The sequence below is a fragment of the Lissotriton helveticus genome, chromosome 8 (assembly GCF_964261635.1).
Source record: "Lissotriton helveticus chromosome 8, aLisHel1.1, whole genome shotgun sequence".
In the NCBI taxonomy this organism is placed as follows: domain Eukaryota; kingdom Metazoa; phylum Chordata; class Amphibia; order Caudata; family Salamandridae; genus Lissotriton; species Lissotriton helveticus.
In genome coordinates this window covers 212,723,155-212,743,065 of record NC_136069.1, presented here as the reverse complement: position 1 = coordinate 212,743,065, position 19,911 = coordinate 212,723,155, and the positions used below count along the sequence as shown (strand labels likewise).

At 46.1% G+C, this 19,911-nt stretch overlaps 1 protein-coding gene across 1 annotated transcript in view; it reads left to right on the top strand.

Moving 5' to 3' along the window:
- The window catches only part of IFNGR2 (interferon gamma receptor 2), an 87,383-nt gene that overhangs the window by 18,505 nt on the left and 48,967 nt on the right, over positions 1-19,911 (top strand). The window contains exon 3 of the mRNA XM_078656952.1: positions 4,019-4,188. Within this exon, the coding sequence (XP_078513078.1) occupies positions 4,019-4,188 (170 nt within the window). The remainder of the gene's footprint in view (positions 1-4,018; positions 4,189-19,911) is intronic.

The following is a 19,911-nucleotide window of genomic DNA, read 5'->3' as shown; positions in this document are numbered from 1 at the left end:
AGGTATCACTCAACTACTTCCAGGCCATCATGGTGTGGGATGGATGCCTTTACGTCCAAAGTACACAGAAGCATAGACTTATCCGATATAGTAATATCTGAAAGGGTCCTGAGTTAGGTGAGTGTTATCTTTAAATGAATGAAGAATGTTTCTGTGCTGTAGTCTGAAGATAGTGGGAAATATATTTGCAATTGTTGGTGTAAAAGTAGATGGAACTAAAATCTGGTAAAGGTAGGATGAAATGATGGCTCTAAGTTATTTAACTGTACTATGAATAAGAATTGTGTTTGAGTACTCCTTGGATAATCAGGAAGTACACATTTATTTTGTGTCACCATTGATCCAATCACGTCGTCTCCATCAGTTGATTCCTTCCTCAACATTTTGTACTCAAATGTGGAGTTATTTTTCAATTTGGTATGTATATTTGGAGTGAACACATGCTCGAGGGCTTTTTTTGTTGGTGTAAAATGAGGTGCCTGCAGTTCCGCATTTGTCAGTTAACTTGAGGGTGATTTCAAGATCTGTTGCTAATTTCTGGAAGACTGTTCTTATTTGTATACTTACGTTACTATGACATTTTCATTTGTATTGAATCTTTAATTATTAATTTTGATCCATGTTCTGAAAGGGATCATTATCTTCGTGGCTAATTGCTGGCATGAACTAAAAGGTGCCTCTCTGATCACGTTTTCAAGAGTGTGAGTTGGATAGCTGTCATGAACTTCAAATAAATTAGAAACACAGATTTTGGTTTAAGAGTATGTTGTAATACCGGTTTCTCAATCCACTGAATTCCATCTTTGATATATTCATTTATTTTTGCACTGGCTTCTCAATGTTGTTTTCCCTGTTTCCCCTTCTGGTGTTTCTTTTTGGGTAGGGTTAATGGTAAAAAAAGAGACTTATTTTGATGTAGACCAACGATTCATAACCTGAAGTCTGCGACACGCTATTTGGGGTGCTGCAACTATTTTAATGCTTAAATAATATTTGGAGATTGATAAAGTATACCTGCATAGAAAAGCAAAATTGAAAAAAATTATTAAACCGCTTTTTAATTGCAAAGGAATTTGCGTTTGGAGGCTAAAAGTTATGCTTCTATTCTTAGCTTTATTCGTAGGAGCTGCAAAAGTACAGAAAATAGAATCTAATATGGAAATGTTGTGACCTCAACTGATTAACTGGTATGCACCTACAAAAAAAAGCATGACATCGGAGCAAAAAAAGACAAAGTAATATGCTAGTGAGCATAGTATATCCTATTTAGAGATCAAACCAGCTCCAATCATACATTAAAATGTTAATATTTTTTGTGTGGATTAAATAAAATATGTAATCATTTGTGTATTCGTTTAACATATTCTTGTTTCTGCATTTGTATTGTTTTGTGATTCAAATAACAGAATTTGTTTAGGCTGGGGAAATATTGATTAAATATTTGCTCGGTTGGGTTTATAATTGGAGTAAAATTGGGAGCAATTGAAAAATTTGCATCAGACGGCCCATTGAACGCTAATAGGAGACTATGATTACTATTTGCCTGTTTTGACTGTTGATGGTTCCTGGGCCGAAGGGACATTTCCTTTGTGCACTCAAAAGGATTTCCTGCATTGGAATATACTGCAGTTCAATATAATGTGTCTATATAAGCACTTTCAATCATATATCTACATATTTTTACTTTAAATATATTCTATAGGATAGCAGTTGGAACACTTTCTACATTGACTATATATTGTTATCACCTTATGGTCTAAAATCAATTTTTCTCTGTAGTTCTTAATGTACTTGCTGCAGCTTTTTTCCAATTTTTTATTTTGAGTTTTATTATGTACAGTGTTATTAGAGAAGGAATTGACAAACATCTTACCTCCAAATCAACTTCTGTATAGAAGAATTATTTCACAGCTTTGAAGAATCAGATGTATTCAAGAAAAATATCCCTGCATATGTCCCCCTGAATAAAAAAGTAAATTCTGTCCACTCAAACTTAACATAACCAAACTACCAATCCGATAGTGATCACTATCTCCATCGTCTTCCTTACTTTGATCATATGCTGTTAATTTCCATTTATTGACTAACTATCCCACCTTGCAATACGACATTAAATTCTCCTTCATTCGCAATAAACCCCCTTTCATTAGAGGTTGAAACATTCTTTTAGCTTAACATAAATAAGGTGTCCTTGGCAAGTACGCTATGGAACGTGTGTAAGGCGGTCCAGGGCTCGAACAATCCAAGAAATGGTACTAGTCCTGCAGGATGATGACTGAGCGGTTCCGTCATGGCCCGTGAGCGTTCTATTGAGTGGGAGGGCCATGACTGAACCGCTCCGTCATAAGCACAGCGCAACCGACGCTGGTGACGGAGCGGTTCCGTCACCAGCATGCGCCCGCCGCTCTTCCGCCCCACCCCTTAGCACTGCGGCGGAATAGCCGCCGCAGTGAAGGGGTTAAAAAATTTCCTCGACCTAACTGCAACCTACTTGACCTCTGTCTCTGAAAGCAAAGGCATCTCCAAGCATGTGGAGAAAATTAAAAGCGGAAACAGCTGTCACTTTAGACGCCTTGCTCTGCTACACGAAGCCACTCATCAAGCCATTAGACCGATAGCAATAAATATAGCCAGGACAAACTAACTAGCATTACAAGCCCGTCTCTGTGAATGGAGGGACAAAGCGGTGAAACTACTGCAGTAGCTGGCAATGAATCCAGTGAAATCTGATGTAGTGCCACAAATACATAATGACAAATAGGTTAATATTGTAGGCCTGCAGGCCTTAACCCCAACATTTGCAGATTATTATCAGATGCCTTACACAACAGGTCTGCTGACTGACCAGAGGGTGGGAGGAGATGCTGGCAAAATTACCAATTCCCTGCCTTCCACCGGAGACATGGGATGAGTTGAATGTACCTTTTCAAAAACATAAATTGTACTTCTTAGCTGGTAATAATTGATAATTTTTCGGGGTATTTCAGAAAGGTGGCAACACCTGCTTTTTAATATTTGTCAATATGCTGTGCCAGTTTCCACCTTCTGTAGGATGTAGCAGAATATAGATTCGTATTGTATAACTCCTTACTGGTCATCCCAAAGTATCACAGTTTTACTGTTCACTCTTTTAATTATAATTTCCTTAGTGGTGTGCTGTGACAAATGAACCTGGCCAATATTGACCTCTTTTGGCTTACCCCAGCTGTGTACTAGTATATACTTTGAATTACTGCACAGACATTTTCTTTGAGCAAGGACAATCCGTCACCTTGGATCTTTGAAATAAAACCCTTATTGTTTGTGGAGACTAACTTCACTTCAGTGAGCCCAGTTATACTCCAACCATTGCTTGATGGTTTTAAGTTTTAAGTTTAGTTTGTCACTGCATCTTTAAATCCTGAACCAGCTGGATCAGTTTGTCTCCTTATCCAATATTCCTCTATCTAATTGATAGTACGTCTTTGCTCTTTTCAGTTTTGTCATCTATTGTTTGAATTGGGCTTCTGTGATGAATATATCTTCGTTCAGAGCCCAATACTGTATGACTTTGCTACAGAGCTGCTTGGAACATCTACTTAACTGTGAGTGGGACTGGTGTCATTCACCAAAAACTGCATAGTTGGATGGGTAATTTTGGACCCCCAGGCCTGTCTGCATGCTCTTCCATGTCCCTATATGGCTGAGTGGTCCACACGCCCATACCCCCACACGATCTGTATCCAGGGTAGACGGAACAAGATTTAGTGTGGGCGCCTGAGTCCTGTCTAGTAACAGAAAATGCACTGGATGTATTGGCTTAACTGTGCAGTCGGTGAGCAAAGAAAAACTGCATGAGATTTGACTGTGTTAAATTCTTCACAGTGATATGGCACCAGCACTCCTCCTGATTCTTCTTCTGAGCGTGTAATATTGCCACATATGCGGGTTTGGTATCCGTCTCCACATGATTTGCTAAATCACAAAATACCACATCAAAACATTGGCTCTCTAATGTATTAATGTTACTGTGTTACAGATCACGCCACAGTTGGAATCCAGTTACCTGTGAAGATGCCACAAAGACACAGTGTGACTTCACAAATACTGTGCCACTGTCTTGGAGAATTTGCCTTCGAGTCCAGGCTACCCAAGGGCAGCTAAAATCTGACTGGGTGGAAACACAAGAGTTCGAGGCAAGCAGAGACAGTAAGAATGATTTCTGAGGACTTTTTTTAATTTTTTTATAAAAAACATAAAAATAACCTGTTTATGCACTCCCTTTGCTGGGGTGTACCTTTGCATATTTTAATTGTACCTGTGTGTTATCGAATCTGTCAATTACATGGGAGTAATGATATATTGTCTGATTGTTAACTATGTTTTTGTCCTAAACGCGTGCTCCACGGTTATTTTTCGTGATCTCAAAATGTGTACTCTGCTTGTAGGAAAATTATCTCCCCTTTATTTTCATCATCCATACTTCTTATTCGGCACAAAATACAGAGGGAATGAAAAGGCCGGTCCTTGCAGTCGGAAGTATATAAGTTAAGACAATGGTGTGCACCAATATAAGATATAGATATTCACGTATAGACCATCACATACTCATTTGTGTTTGGTTGTTGCACAATAGATGTTTCTATTACCTCACTGGATTTATTCTGTTGAGCTCAAGATGGTAACCAGTGCGACTTTGTACCACTATATTTGTCACTACCTGCGTGTACGAGTAACTGGGGCTTCTACTTTGTTGCCTTATCTATTATAATTTTGTGTTCTGCCAATTTTTTAATGTTTGTTTTATGTGTGCACTGTAATCTCGGGTTCCGTTTCACCGTCTTCCTAACTAGATTCAGATGTATTCTGTTTGTATCCCATTGTTACCACTGGTGTGATGTATACACGTTCATTGTAATTGCACATTAAGCTTGTCACATTTCCATTGCAGTGTCTTTGCTGCATATCTCCATTATCTAGCCAATTATTAACCTTAATTTGCTCAAGTTGAAACAGCACACCTGAGAATTGGAGAAATGCCCAAATGCCATCCCTAGGTGGTGTTAGAAACTCTTGGGATCTAGACCACATGGCTTGGAATGCCTAGTGTCCAAACAAGAGAGGGAAAGACTCTTAAGATAAAATCTTAACTTGTGTGGTCTACTTCCCAAATAAATGCCTCTTAATGTGCGAGTTGATGCTCTTTGGGAGCTCTCCTTTGCCAGCAGCTAATCAGACCAGGTTAGCCTTCTTCATGCCTAACTTCAGCTTTCCCTGATGCATTTGTAAAGTGCTCTTCATCCATTCTAGACAAGGTCACTCATAAGTTCAGTAAGAAATAAATAACAGAGAGCTGCAATAGATTTCCCCTGTATTCCTATGCCCTTCCCAGTGGCAGTTGCACCCACCAGATGTGCCTATCTCTTTCATGCAGTATCTCCACGGAATAATCAGTTCCTCAACAAGCTTTTCACTATGAGCCTGGTGCCCCTAAAATCACCTGCCTTCAATTTTAGAGCCCCGTGCTCATGCCCTCATGGCATTAATTTCTATGTCCACATGGGGCAGTTTAGATACAGGTAAATAGGGAGGTCCTTCAGGAGTGTACAAAAGAGCATCCTTCATCTTTTCTGATGGAGACACCATATGTCTTCTCTTCTGTCGCAGGGTAATGTTTTGGGATTGTAAAGACCATAGTAGAAGTTCACGTTCGGAAATACGTCATTGTGGTGGCCCGGTTTAGTGTTGTCAAGGACTCCCTCTTCTGGCCTATTCATTAATAAAGGCCAATATATTAGGAAGGAAGAACGAGAGCACTTTTTTAAAAAAATGTGTTTGTTTTTCATCCAAACAATACATTGGTAACATTTTTGCAACTTGTCATTCGACACAGCCTCTATATTTTACGATGCCATTGTCCACTTCACTGGATCAGAGTCCTCAACACATCATAGTGTAATATAGTATGAATACATCCATCAAAGATTCATTAACCACTCATTAAAGCAGTACATAGTTTCTCAGCCATCAGGTATTATCTGCGTATGACACAGTTATAGTATGATTCCCCAATCACATGTGTGTATGGCGATTTCGAACATGCTAGGGCGTGATACATGTAGTGCAGGGCAGACATCACCAACTTCCTCAGGGGGATAACTTATATGATAGTGGTGCATTTGCTCTGTAGCGTTTAGGGCGCCGATACCCACGCGGGTGTGCCAAAAGGTAACATGCCAGTGGGCCACATATGTCTCTAAGCCTGGAGGTGCTAGGTAACAATTCTGCATAAGTGGCTAGCGTTTCTTGACCATAAACCAAATCGTCAAGCCAGACCTTAAATTTGGGTGCCCGTCCCCTGCCCCAGCAGCAGGCCACCCGCCTGAGTAGTGCGAGGGCCACGTATTTTCGATGCGCAGCTTGTAGCGGTTTGACGTACCCCAGTAAGGCCAGTAGTGGCGTGGGCTCAATGTGTGTACCTGTCATCAGAGTCAAAGCTTCAAATACTTGCCCCCAATATTCGTTCACTACCGGGCATTCCCAGGCCAAGTGCAGAAAGTCTGCTCCCAGAGCATGACATCTGTCACTACTGCCTGTGTTTCGTAATTTATATCTGTATATCCGGGCTGGTGTGTAATATAACCAATGGAGAAATGTATAATGTATTATACGTAGTCTGCTGCTGGCCGATACCAGTTCAGTCTGCGAGCAGCAATACTCCCAGTGCTCCACTGTCAAATCAAAGCCCATTTCCTCACCCCATCGTGTACGTGTTAATGCAGTCGGTTCTTCCTTTTGTGTGTGTACTGTGTGGTAGATCAGAGAGACAAGGCGTTTAGCCGTCGCAGTTTTAATGATCAGCTGCAACGGGACAAGTATCGGGGGTTCAGCAAGAAAATCCAGGGTTAAAAAACTGACCCCTTGTCGGAGTCGTATATGTAAAAAGACGTCAAGTGGAGTTTGCTGTAGGCCTTGGAAGATATGCTCGGCACTACGAAACTGGCCTGCATGGTACAAGTCTCCCCAAGTTTTAATGCTTGTCCGCTCCTTGAAATTATGAAATATTGTCCCTTGTAGAAGGGGTATGTTTGGATGGTATGTATGGGATAGCAGCGGGGAGTATAGTAGGGGGACCTCTAGCATGCAACCTATGCGTTGCCACGCTGCGACTGTACAGGTAATGGTAGTGGGTGTCTTGTCCCTAGCTCTAGGCACGTCCTATAATGCGCCATCTATCGGAATAGGGTGTGCAAGCCAGTGCTCCGCCGCCACTTGTGGCATATAACGTGTCTGATTCACTCAGTAGTACGCGTAGTGGCCTTGTGCACTAATATAATATAATTCGGAATGCCAAACCCTCCCTTCGAGTGTGCCCTAGTGAGGACACTCCACTGCAGCCCCGGTTGCTTCCCCCCCCCCCCCCATACTAGGCGTATCAGTATTATGGTATGTTTAAAAATAGATAAAGCAATTGGGGGAAGTATCACCATTTTAATTGGGGATGCTCTCCCTGCTATTGATGGGGGCAATGTAATCAGCGGGTCACGCAGTCTGCAATGTGCGTCAACGCTGTGCCATTGTTAAGTCGCATCAGTTCGTCCTTGTCTTTGGTAACCCGAATGCCCAAAGAAACGCAGATCTTCATCGCATCACTCCAGGGGATAATCCAGCAGGAAACAAATTGTCGCCTGCGTCAGGGAAAAGATACAGGATTTCCCCCAGTTGATTTGGATCCCCGAGAGTTTCCCAAACACAGTGAATTCCCTAAGGATTGGGTTTAAATTTTGTTGCGGGTCCCATATATATAGCGTAATATCATCGGCATATAGCGATATAAGTATCTGCCTCCTATTACACTTGTCTTTATGGTGCTGCCGCTGCTTTGCCGCCAAAGGTTCAACCGCGAGTGCAAGGAGTAATGGGGATAACTGGCACCCCTGACAGGTGCCTCTAGTGATCTGGAATTTCTGGGAGACATGCCCAAGCACCTTAGCGACTGGCAAGTGATACAGCAACTGAATTCAGGAGATAAAAAAGGGACGGGAATCCCATTTGTATCATCACCCCAAAGATATAATCCCATTCGATAGAATCAAAAGCCTTCATGGCATCCAAAAACACAGCCGCCAGCGGCAAATTGTAAAAAAGGTTCTCAAATTATGGGAGGTAGCCCTCCTGGGAACAAAACCTGATTGGTCAAGTTCTCCATCAATAAGTCGGGTCGCAGTAAGGTTTGCTAGTAATTTTGCGTCACAGTGGTCTTTTTTGAGTCACACTGACCTGGCGATTTACCAGGTTTTAAGAGTGAAATGATGAGGGCTTCCCTCATGGTTGCCGGGAGGCAGCAAACGTCCATCGATTCTTTGTATACCTCACGCAATATAGGGGCCATCAGATCTATATATGTTTTGTAAAACTCCACTGGGATACCGTCCGTACCAGTAGCTTTCCCAGATTGCATGTGCATGATGGCCTGCCTGACCTAGGCGAATTCAAATGGGGCGCACAAGAACTGCTGTTGCACATCGCTCAGCCATCCCAATGCCACATCTTCTAAATAGTTCTCGAAGTGCAAGGTATCTTTCCTATTTGTGGTGTATAGCTGAGTGTAATGTCGTGTGAAAGCATTGAGTATATTTGCCGTGTCCTGATACACCATCTCGTCTGACCCTTCGATCTCTAATACATAGTTGGAATAGCGTGGTTGTCTAATTATGTGTGCCAATGCCTTGCCCGGCTTTTCTCCCTCCCCATAGCGACGGGCTACCCAATACCTCCCTCGGAATCTCGTTTCCCTCTGCTGTGTCCATGTACTCCGTGAGTGTCTCTCTGAATTTAATTTGGGTGGGGCTATTCGGGCTTGTGGTCAGTCAGCTTTGAGCTCCGATTCCAATTTGAGCAACGTGTTGGTGATGTCTCTGAGTACGCCAGACCCCTTAGATATGCAGTACCCCATAAGTGTAACCTTAAATGCCTCCCAGATTGTCTCTACACTCTTCACCAAACCCTTAGTCCTGCACTTCTTCCCGCAGCTCTTCCTGGAAAACTGAGTTTAAGAGAATTGGAGTGCACATCCTCCATGCGCTGTATAGAGGGCCAAAGACTAATGAGGACAGTGAGTTTGACCGGAGCGTTGTCGAGTATGTTCTAGCCAGATGCTGTACTTTAAAAATAGTGGGGCCCAACCCCCGGGATAGCAACCAGTAATCCAATCGTGCCCAAGAGGCCGCTTGCGCAGTGTAGTGTGTGCCCTCTAATGTATGGGGATAGGTATGTCTCCATTTATTTATTTCGGAATTTTGTAAAGCGCTTGGTTACGCGCTCCGGCGTGTCCCCGCGCTGAAAGAAAAACCTGTGAGAGGGTCAGGATATTACAGCAGGGCCAGGCGGAAGAGATGGGTTTTGAGGGCCTTTCGAAATTTGGTCTCAGAAGGTTCGAGGCGCAATTCAATGGGGAGTAGATTCCAGTTCTTGGCTGCAAGGCGCCTGAAAGATCTGCCCCCCATCCGAGCTTTACAGATTTTGGGGACGACAGCCAGACCCATGCCAGAGGATCTAAGCATCCGCTCTGGTCTATAAAGGGTGATGAGGCTGTTCAGAGGGCCGGGTGCTCTACCTCCAAAGATGCGATGGCACATGCATAAAGCTTTGAAGGTGATCCTTTCACGGATCGGAAGCCAGTGAAGGGACCTCAAGGCGGCTTTAAAGGGTGCTCTCCTAGGGAGCCTCAGCACCAGCCCGGCTGTGGCGTTTTGTAATACTTGGAGACGGTTGAGACTTTTGGCCGTAATACCCAGATATAATAGGTTGGCGTAATCGAGTCTCGATGTTACCAAGGCATGCACAAGAGTTTGTCTAGCATCAACCGGCAATAGGTCAAGGACCCTTCGTAGGCTCTTAAGTATCCTGAAACACATTCCAACCACCCGATTTACCTGGGGAGCAAAAGACAGATCGGAGTCAAATAGAACCCCAAGATTTTTCGCCTGTTGACCCGGCACGGGGGTTGAACCCAGACAGTCAGGCCACCATGCTGAGGACCACACAGACGGCCCCCCCCCCCCTATCACGAGCACTTCCGTTTTGGACCCATTCAACTTCAGGCAGTTGTTAGACATCCAGGAGGCAAGCTCCTGCATGCAAGCACTGAAGTTGAGTGCCGCGGTTTCGGGTGCCCGTGACAGAGAGATGACCAGCTGTGTGTCGTCAGCGTACGATACCAGTTGGATGCCATACCTTTCCACAATGGTGGCAACAGGGGAGGCGTAAAGGTTAAACAGGGTAGGGCTGAGGGCAGAACCCTGGGGCACCCCTTGATCGAGATTGAACACACTAGAGTAGTGTTGTCCCTGTCTAACCTGAAAGCCCCTCTCAGTCAGGAAGGACTGCATCCAACCGAGTGCCACCCCGTTTACTCCGTCAGTTTTAAGAAAAAAAAATATATATTTTTGAAAACCTTTATTTGGACAAAAAGGATATACAAATATGGGCCTACAACCAGTCAGGCCGGCCACTAATACGAGAGGGCAAGCAATAAATCCAAGATGACAGTACACGGAATAGAACGCAGTAAATCGCAATCATTACAGCATAAAAAAAAAGGGGGGGGGGACACAGACGGCCAGCAAATAGGAACAATGAAGGTTAATTTTATAATAATACAAAAGGGAATATCGCAGGTTCGACTACAACACAAGACGTTACCGGGTTCCCAGAGCGAGTCACTGACAACAATAAAGCTAAAGGGTGACATATGGAAGAATGGTGTAGCAACGCACAGCAGTGTAAGAGCAAATATCAGTAAATCAAGCCATAATTAGTTTCACTCGTCTCAGTCAGGCCCACCACCCATTAGCATATTAGAGACAAAACAGGAACCGGAAAATTGACATTGTAAAGGAAAAACTAACCCACCATATTGACCTTATTGAGAGGAAAGAGAAAAGGGAAAAACAGAGCTGAAGGGGAAGAACACCGTGCTGATACCAGTACCCCACAGCAGAAACACTTAAGGATTGGGAACATTAATAATAAGGAGGGCGTGAGAGTCACGTGCAAAATGCAGCATAGTCCCATAGAGGAAGCAGCGGGTATGCAAACCCCACCCACATAGCCCATGGGAGACAGGGACAGACGCGGCACCCCTATAAGAGACACAAAAGGGCCATAGAACTAAAAGGAAGACAACGAATAAGTCCCAACCCACCCATCCCACCCAGCACCCCTGCAGAAGGCTACGGCCTACCCCACCCAGCAGCGTGCCTGTCGCCCTAATCCGAACCCGAAATGTAGTAAAGACAAAAGAAAAAAGGAATAAAGACAAAAGCAAAAAACATAAAGACAAGAAGGAAATAGGAGGGGGGAGTAAAGGATCAATTAACAATACGTTCGGCCCCAATCCTCCGCCCAACCATACAAACGTAATATTTTAAAACCAGAGCGACACATTCTCGAGAGTCGTAAAACACACTAGGGGGTCACCCACAGCGCCATGATTACGGGCCGGTCCGCCGCTAAGCTATACCCCGGCGGATCCACCGGGAATAAATTGTCTCACCCCAGGCCTTTCCTAGTGACCACCACCACCCACCATGTAGCGGCAGGAAATAGGCAACTCAGTAGGAAGAAAGCACTCGAATGAAAAGATATTAGACAAAGGTGTAGATCAGGGGGGTCCAACAACAGACAAGAGAACAGAAGTCCGGGTGTAGAATTCAAGTGTCCCAGGAAAATTAACCCGAGCCACAGAACACAGGGGTTCAGTTTTGCCATCTGAAAAAACCGGAACTCCCCCGCAGCACAGGACAACGACCACACCGAAGCAGAGATAGACAACAGTCCACCATGTTCATTGGGTGCTCGGACAGGAACAAGCCCGAGCCCGGGGTCCGAGTCTCCAAATTCCAAACAGTGAGTCACCAAGGGTTCCAATGCCACCGGAGTGCAGACCTGTCGGTGTGCGGCGACAGTAATCTTCGCCGCAACCAGGGGGGGCGAGGTAGCGGCTCCATCGAAACAAGAGGATACAGTGAATAGCCGTCCATCCAAGATGGCGGCGGACCGCACAGGTTCCCCCGGGGCACCGGGGATCAAGGCCGCGTGCAGGGATCGCAAGGCGTTGATAACATCACCGATAGTAGGCTCATGCTCACACAGCAAGGTCTCCGTGCCGTCCAACATCTCAGGTCCACCGATTTGGGGATATCCACAGCCCAGGCCATCGATCGCCATTTTGTAATCCCAGCTGCGACACCACTCCCCACGGCTCTCGAGGCCGGCACACAGACGTGGATCTTCTCCGGCACACAAAGGGGAAAAAATGAAGGGGGGGGACCCCGCTAATGACAGCCTTGGTGCAGAAAGGAGAGCCGCCAAAGTCGGGGGTCCGCCGCACTAACACCTGCGCGGTCTACGAACAGAGTCCGGGCGCATGGCTCCAGGATGGATGGACGGGACAGTGGCGGGGGGCATCCCCTCACACGATTAGTCCTCGGAGCGCCGCACCCCGCGCAGCACCACTGCCGCCGCGGCAGACCCGGGCCGGATCCACCGGGTTACTCGCACAACGGCCCTTTGCAGTCAGGCACCTCTCTCGGCCGGGGCTATCATCGACACCACCGCCAGGCTGAGTCCAGTAGGCGAGGCCCCGGTCCCGACTCCATGGAGGCCCCGTTCTCTCCGGGGGCAGAACTTCGGAATCACTGCAAGCAGGAGCCTCCAGGTCAAACGGTGAGTACGAGCAATAATTCACGCATCTTTATCCGCTCGAGTGTGTCGTCTTGGGGCAGGATATGAAGCAGGATATGTGTTGCAGGCCGGATGGTTGACGGAGCCGAGCTACGAAGCGACCATTACGATCGCGAGCTTGGCTCCTCCCCCTATTCCGTCAGTTTTAAGACACTGTAGCAAGGTGGAGTGTGCTACAGTGTCGAATGCGGCACTTAGGTCGAGTAAGATGAGAGCCATGGTATGCCCCTCATCTACTCCTTGCCTAATGGTCTCGGTTGCCAGGAGCATCGCAGACTCCGTAGAGTGACGTGCGCGAAATCCAAACTGGGTCGGATGGAGAAGGTTGGCTTCTTCCACAAAAGTCATGAGTTGGAGATTGGCCACCTTCTCTGCCACTTTGGCCATAAAGGGAAGAAGGGAAATAGGCCGAAGATTGTCTAGCCTATCCCAGCTAAGATTAGGTTTTTTTTGGAGCGGGAGCACAATCGCTTGCTTCCACTTTTTGGGTACGGTGCCGGTCTTAAAAGAAAGATCCAGAACATCTCTGATGTAGGGCTCAAGGGCTTCCAAACTCCCTCCAAGGAGTTTCGGTGAGGCCGGATCATGGGGGGAACCTGACTTAATCGAGCGACAGATTTGCTGAAGCTCAATAGATGGTGGAGTGACAAATTTGCCTAGCCTATTTACGCCCTCATCTAATGGAGAGTTTTCACTGAACTCTATTGCCTTCTCCTTTCCCCCTGTGAAGGCGGAATAGATAGTGGCCACTGGACGCCTGGTCTCCAGGCGTCCAGTAGTTGATAAGTATCAATAGTGTCCTGTAAGACAGCTCGAGCTTTAGTGGAGTGGTGGGGAGCGGGGTGGGCTATCCATGTTTGGGTTACAAGTAACATTAAAGTCTCCCCCTAAATGTTGTGGTCTGAACCTATATCAAGAATCTTAGGTATAACATTTCGGGGCATCTACATTTGGCCCATAACAGCATGCCAGGGTTAGGGATTCAGAACCCAGTTGTCCCTAGGCGAGACAGTATCTACCCTCCGAGTCCCAGGTAACTCCCGCTAAGTGGAAGGGGATTCGCTTCTTTAGAAGTATGGCCGTTTCCCTTGCATACGATGAGTAAGAGGAAAAAATTCTATGTTCCGCCCATCTAGAAGCAAAGTTGTTAAGTGTCTTAGGATTGAAGTGCGTTTCTTGCAGCATAGCTATGTGGACGTGATGTCTGTCCAAATATGCCAGTATGTGTCTCTTTTTCTGCTGATCCCCCAGCCGCCTGATGTTCCATATAATGTTCAATTTCTCTGGATCAGTGTCAGGCATGGCCCTGTATGTCTGCTAATGACAAAGTCGGTGTCTGTAGGACGTGATCCAATCCACGTGTGTATGCCTCATACAACTCTATTCTGCGTGTCGTGCGCTTAAACTCTAGTTTGCATGTCATCCATAGTGAACCTTTAAAACTACTAACCTGTCTTGTGAAAGACATGCAGAAAGTAAGACATTCCCCCGTTCCCCCACCCACTGAAGCATTCCTAACTTGCCAATAGTGTTCACCCACCCCTCGTCCCCTTGTCCCAGCAAATAACAAAGAAAACCAACCATACTCTGCATCATATATGCAGTAAACAACAGCAGGGGAATACCCTTTGGGGGCCAGCCTAGGCCACAGCACAGGTATACTCCACCCGATGAGTCCATCGCAGATGATACTGCTGGACCCTAGGGGGCGGAGGGTCCCTGGCGTGTTGTGGAATAGCTCAGTACGCCTACCGGCTGAACAGGAAGGATGCACCCCGGAGAACCCCCTTTCATTAGACAATTGTCGCAGTTCACTCCGCCTCTAGAGCAATATGAGGAGCAGTACAGCATTCATTGGGAATCATCTTTCATTCCTGTCGTGGAGGACTGTTGCGACGCCGTCGGCGATCTATTGCTGCGGTTCGTGCGCTTCACATGCTTCAGGAACTTCTCCACTTGCTATGGTTTAGTAAAAAAACGTTATTTGCCTTGATGGGTGACTCTAAGGCGCACAGGGTACACTAGAGCATAATCGAATTGGGCCAGTCTGTTTGTTTTTAACAGCTGTGAACTTGTGCCTCTCTTCTTGAACCACAGGGGTAAAAAACGGGTATATGGAGAAGGCATTCCCATCATGGGAGAGTTGCTGCTTGCTCCTTGTAACTCGTAGCGCTATGTCCCGATCTCTATAGTTCAAGAGCTGAGCTATGAAGGGACGTGGTGTCCTGCCCGGCGGCAGTCGAGGCCCCAGGGTTTGGTGTGCACGCTCTGCTATAAACTGATTAGAGAAAGACTCCATTCCGATGAAGGACAACAACAACTTTTCAACATACTCCTCCATCTTGCCCGTATTGGTGGATTTAGGGATCCCTATGATGCGTATATTATTGCGCAGACTGCGCGCTTGCAAATCCTCATTCTTTGCAGCAATGAGCTTCAGGAGCTTGTCCATTTGGGCAATTTGCGTTGTGGCTCTGGTCGTCGTGTCCTCGGTATCGGAGATGCGCCGTTCCTCCTCTTTTATCCGATCCTCATGTCCCTCCAGCTTGTGCGCAATGGCGTCCATACATGACGACGTCCTGTCCACTTTATCAACTATAGCGGCAAATCTCTGACTGACTTCTTGGAGGATACTTTGCACGTCCGCAGTCTGCGCAGTATCATGTCCCTGGGTTCCCTCTCTCCTGTCGAGTTCTTGGGCACCTTGCGGGTTCCGGACGATGCGTCTTATCACCTCAAAGTTTAGTTTAGCTTAGGTTGTTTGGGGTGTGGCTAACCCATGGCGACCCGGAGTCACCAGCCGAAGTTGTGTTACCAGTGCTGCCTTTTGCGCCATGATTACAGTGCACTTTGTGGCTGGGGGCAGACCAGCGTAGGCGAACCAATGAAGTGTGCGAGTTGTATTGTCTCTGCAACACAGATTATCAACACCAAGGAGTGTAAAGTGTGCTACTGGGGCGACCTCCACATTACAACCAGGTAGAGGTCAGGGTGGGTCCAGGGTATGATTTATCACTGCACATCACAACCGGTTCTCTGTCTCTTCTAGCGCTCCCACACACCACCACCTATTCACGTGGCCTTGACCGCCGCATGTCGGCTTGCATCACAATGTGCTGCCAGTGCCCTCGTACTCAAAATGGTGGCCGCCAATATCCGACCGCTAGCAGATCCCAGCGGGGGGCTCCCAGACGCCTATCCACAGTCAGTGCGCAGGCATAGGCAAATGGTGGAGAACGCTGCCCTCCCCTCAGGCAGCAGTAAGGATAGGCGCTTATAGAGGACAAATGGGAGAGCAAGGGTATTGAAGGGGCGCGTCCTGATCCCCTGGAGCGTATGATACTTAAACAATGTGGACGAGCCCACTATGTGTATGTGAATACTTGTTGTCACTGTTTGTGGCATGAGTTGAGACCCATTGGGTGTTTAAAAGACCCCTCACACACCAACCTGGTTGGTGTCCTGCTTCATCATCGTGGTCCCAACCGGTGCGTTAGTGTGATGTGAAGTTCTACTGTTAAAAAATATTTCTGAGAAGTCTTGTCTCAACTTTATTATTGGCGGCTCAGGATATATATTAAAATCTGTGTGATGCAACTAGTAAGGATTAATTACCTATCAGTTGACTGTGTGATGGTCTACATGTTTCAGCCCCTGTGCGTAGTTAGATGGGGTTTTCTTCAGGACCGAAAAGGTGATTGATGAGTGGCGAAAGTAATTAGAGCCACGTGATAAAGCCAATGCGGTACCTACACACTCGCTAAGGTGTGTGGTAAAAAAAGGTGTAAAAAGAGTGTTGGTGTACTTACTGACACTTCAATTTGGCAAAAAATTCAATGCCATAGGTAATTTAGCGAGAATCTTGGCTCGGGGGGGGGGGAGAGGCTCAGCTGCGTCAGATTTGGAAATCAGGAATCCTCTGCCTATTCACCTACATCTGGTCCCCGCGGTCCCGGCTGGTGGGACCGGGACCTTTTTTTCCAACCGAAATTTGATTTGAACGACCTCAAGCATGTGTTAGAATCTGCTGATGCCAAATCATTCTTCCCAAACTCAATAGAGTTCATACTGCCGCACAGCCTCGTCTGATTGAAGTGCCCACCTCTAGAACAACCTTACTTGTTTTCACCGTTCTATCAAAGAACTCTTACCCCCTCGGAAAAGCCTTAAAAACGTGGTTTTACATCCTTCTATGTACTTGGTATGGTTCAATGTTAAATTTGGCTGTTATAAGCGCCAGGATTCCTTTCAAGTTATCCGTCACACTTTGCAAATACATAAATTAAATAAATAAATGGATTTTGAAAAGGCAGTTTCTGATCAGACATTCTGCGCAGCAGAGGTGTCATTCAAGTTCTAAGTGAGAGAAAAAAATAAATGCCAAGAGCCGAGCTTTTCCTCTACTTTGACAGCAGTTACTGTGGTAGACATCAGCTAGGCCATTTACATTGATAAGACACAAGACCATCTGCCCGATGGATGTGAAGGTCATGTCCCTGTAAAGGAAGGATCAGTGGAAAGGTCTGTCATAGTAATGACTGTCCAGGTTGTTGCGTATCCAAAAACACTCCGAATGACCATGTTCTTTAACAGTATTTTCATGCAGAGAAGGAAATCTGTTGTGAGTCTGGGATTCTTGCACTACATGAATACTAATTGACCAAATGAAGAGAAGTCTTACTTATCTATGTAATCGTCTGACATCACCAAGAATCAAGGTCACTTTGGTTGAAGTTAGTGTACTTTTAACAAAGCAGCTAAATCTCTCCTTTAACCAAGAAGTGCATGTTTTTACACATCAGTGGATCTTTACTGCTCAACTCCTTTCCAACTGTTAATGAGTGAACGAAGCACCCAACACCCTCTAGAGAACCACTGAAACACACTGTAGTTGCACTGACTGCATTAAGCACATGACTAAGAGCAGGAGGGCAGTCACTAGGTGAAAAGGCAGCGGTGAAGTAAGTTAACTCTGCTAGAGACAAGCAGTAACACCAGGCAAATAAGCACCCTAGTGCAGGCGAGTCGGAGGCCTATCCGAGGGAATCCTGGAGGGTGACCCATGGAGGAAAATCGAACTGTCCCTTTTGTTCCTCTCCACAGAAATATTATGTCAAACAAGACTACTTTTCAATCTGTTGTTGTCGAACTGGTCAAACCTGACCGTGTCACACCAAAGCCCATTCCCTCTCAACTTCTGTGTGATTCCCTTAACTCTTATTTTTTTTTTAAATTGCAATTATTAAAGCCAGCATTCCTATAGCTGACATCTCATCTGTTCCTTGTTGCCCACACATTAACCCCCACCATTTCAATCAGTTCCCCCCTATCACCCAGGAGATCTTTTTCTCTCTTCTTCACAGGCTTTGCTCTGGCTCTCCTACTGACAGCTGCCCTCCTCATATCACTCGGGATATCTTCCTCCGCTATCCTGAACCCCCTCTGTCGCTCCTCAACAACTCCGTCACTGCTGGCATTGTCCCTAATCTCTTTAAGAGTGCTGAGGTTGTCCTCGTTTTGAAGAAAATTGGTTCCAATCCACTAATTCCTAGCAACTTCCACCCCATATCATTACTACCCTATTTGGGAAAAGTTCTATAGGCCCATGACGCAAATTGTTTGAGCTCTTTCATAGAGCACTCTCATTATCTTGACTCGCATCCAGCAGGCTTTAAGCCCAAACATTCCACTGAGTCTGTTTTCTTGGCGGCTCTTGACGAACTAAGGAAGGGAGCGGATCAGAACATCACACAGGCTTTGGTGCTCCTGGATCTCTCAGAGGCTTTCGACACCGTCGACCACTATCTCCTGGTCGACCGTGTCGAGAGCGCCGGGGTCCAGGGCACCCCACTAAAGTGGATAGCATCCTTTCTTAGTAACCGCTATCAAGCGGTTCGCCTTTCCAATTATTCATCTGTGAAGAGAAGAGTGACTTGTGGGGTGCCTCAGGGGTCATCCCTCTCGCCTCTTCTCTTTAATCTGTATATCCTTTTTTTTTTTAAACTTTATTTTTGCAATTTTGGTGGTCACACAGAAAGTGCAGTACTGTCACACAGGGTTAGCACAGGCACATATCACAAATAATGTATGAAAAGGAAGAGAAGCAGTACATTTCAATCAGTACACAGCAGGGTCGACATCACCTCTCAAGGGAATTTTGACAGTCAATTGAAGTTCGTAGCCCGTTTGGACCCCTGGCCCGTACATCTCAGATCCCAAGCCCCTACAACAAGGCAAACGGCCATTAGGTTGGTGCCCCTCCCTCAGAGTCCGCAACTTCCCTAGCAAGGTAACTTCGCAACGGAGCCCAAATGTCACATGGTCTAGAAGCAATCGGCAATAATTCCGAATAAGTATTCAGTTGTTCTTGACAATATATTAAATCATTCATCCAGTCCTTAAATTTAGGGGCTCTACCTCTGCCCCAGCGACACGCTACTCTCCGTTTGGCCACCAGCAGGGCCATTGCAACAAACCTGCGATGCGTCGCTCGTACGGGCTCTACATATCCCAGTAACGCCAGGAGCGGGGAGGGATGTATTGTAGTGTGTGTCATATCAGAAAATGCGTTTATCACTTGAATCCAGTACTGGTTTACTGTATCACACGCCCAGGCGAGATGCAAGAAGTCCGCCCCAGAGGCATGACATCTATCACATTCATCCGTTGCTCTAAGCTGAAGTCTTCGCATTCGAGCTGGAGTGTAGTAAAGACGGTGTATGAATTTATAGTGTATGATTCTATGTCTACTACTAGCTGATATACGTTCCGTATGCTGTAGGGAGAACAACCACTGCCTATCCGTGAGCGGGCTATCAAGCTCTTGATCCCATTTGAGTCTAGCGGGTAGAGTCGCGTAATCCATTTGCGTGTGTACCGCCCTATAAATTGTCGATACCAATCAATAGGGAGTCTCTAGTTGGAGCAGAGACTGCAAGGGGGCCAGCTCTCGGGGAAAGTCAGGTGAGAGGGCTTTTACACCTTGCCGAAGCCGGATATATAAAAACACTTCAAGTGGAGTGGGTGACATCTCGTCACACAAGTGCTCCATGGTACGAAACATTCCTTCATGGTATAGGTCCCCCCAGGTCACAATTCGTAATTTGTGTAACAGTTTACGGAATCCGGGTTCCTGCAATAGTGGCATGTCCGGGTGGTAGCTCAATGGTAATGACGGAGCATACA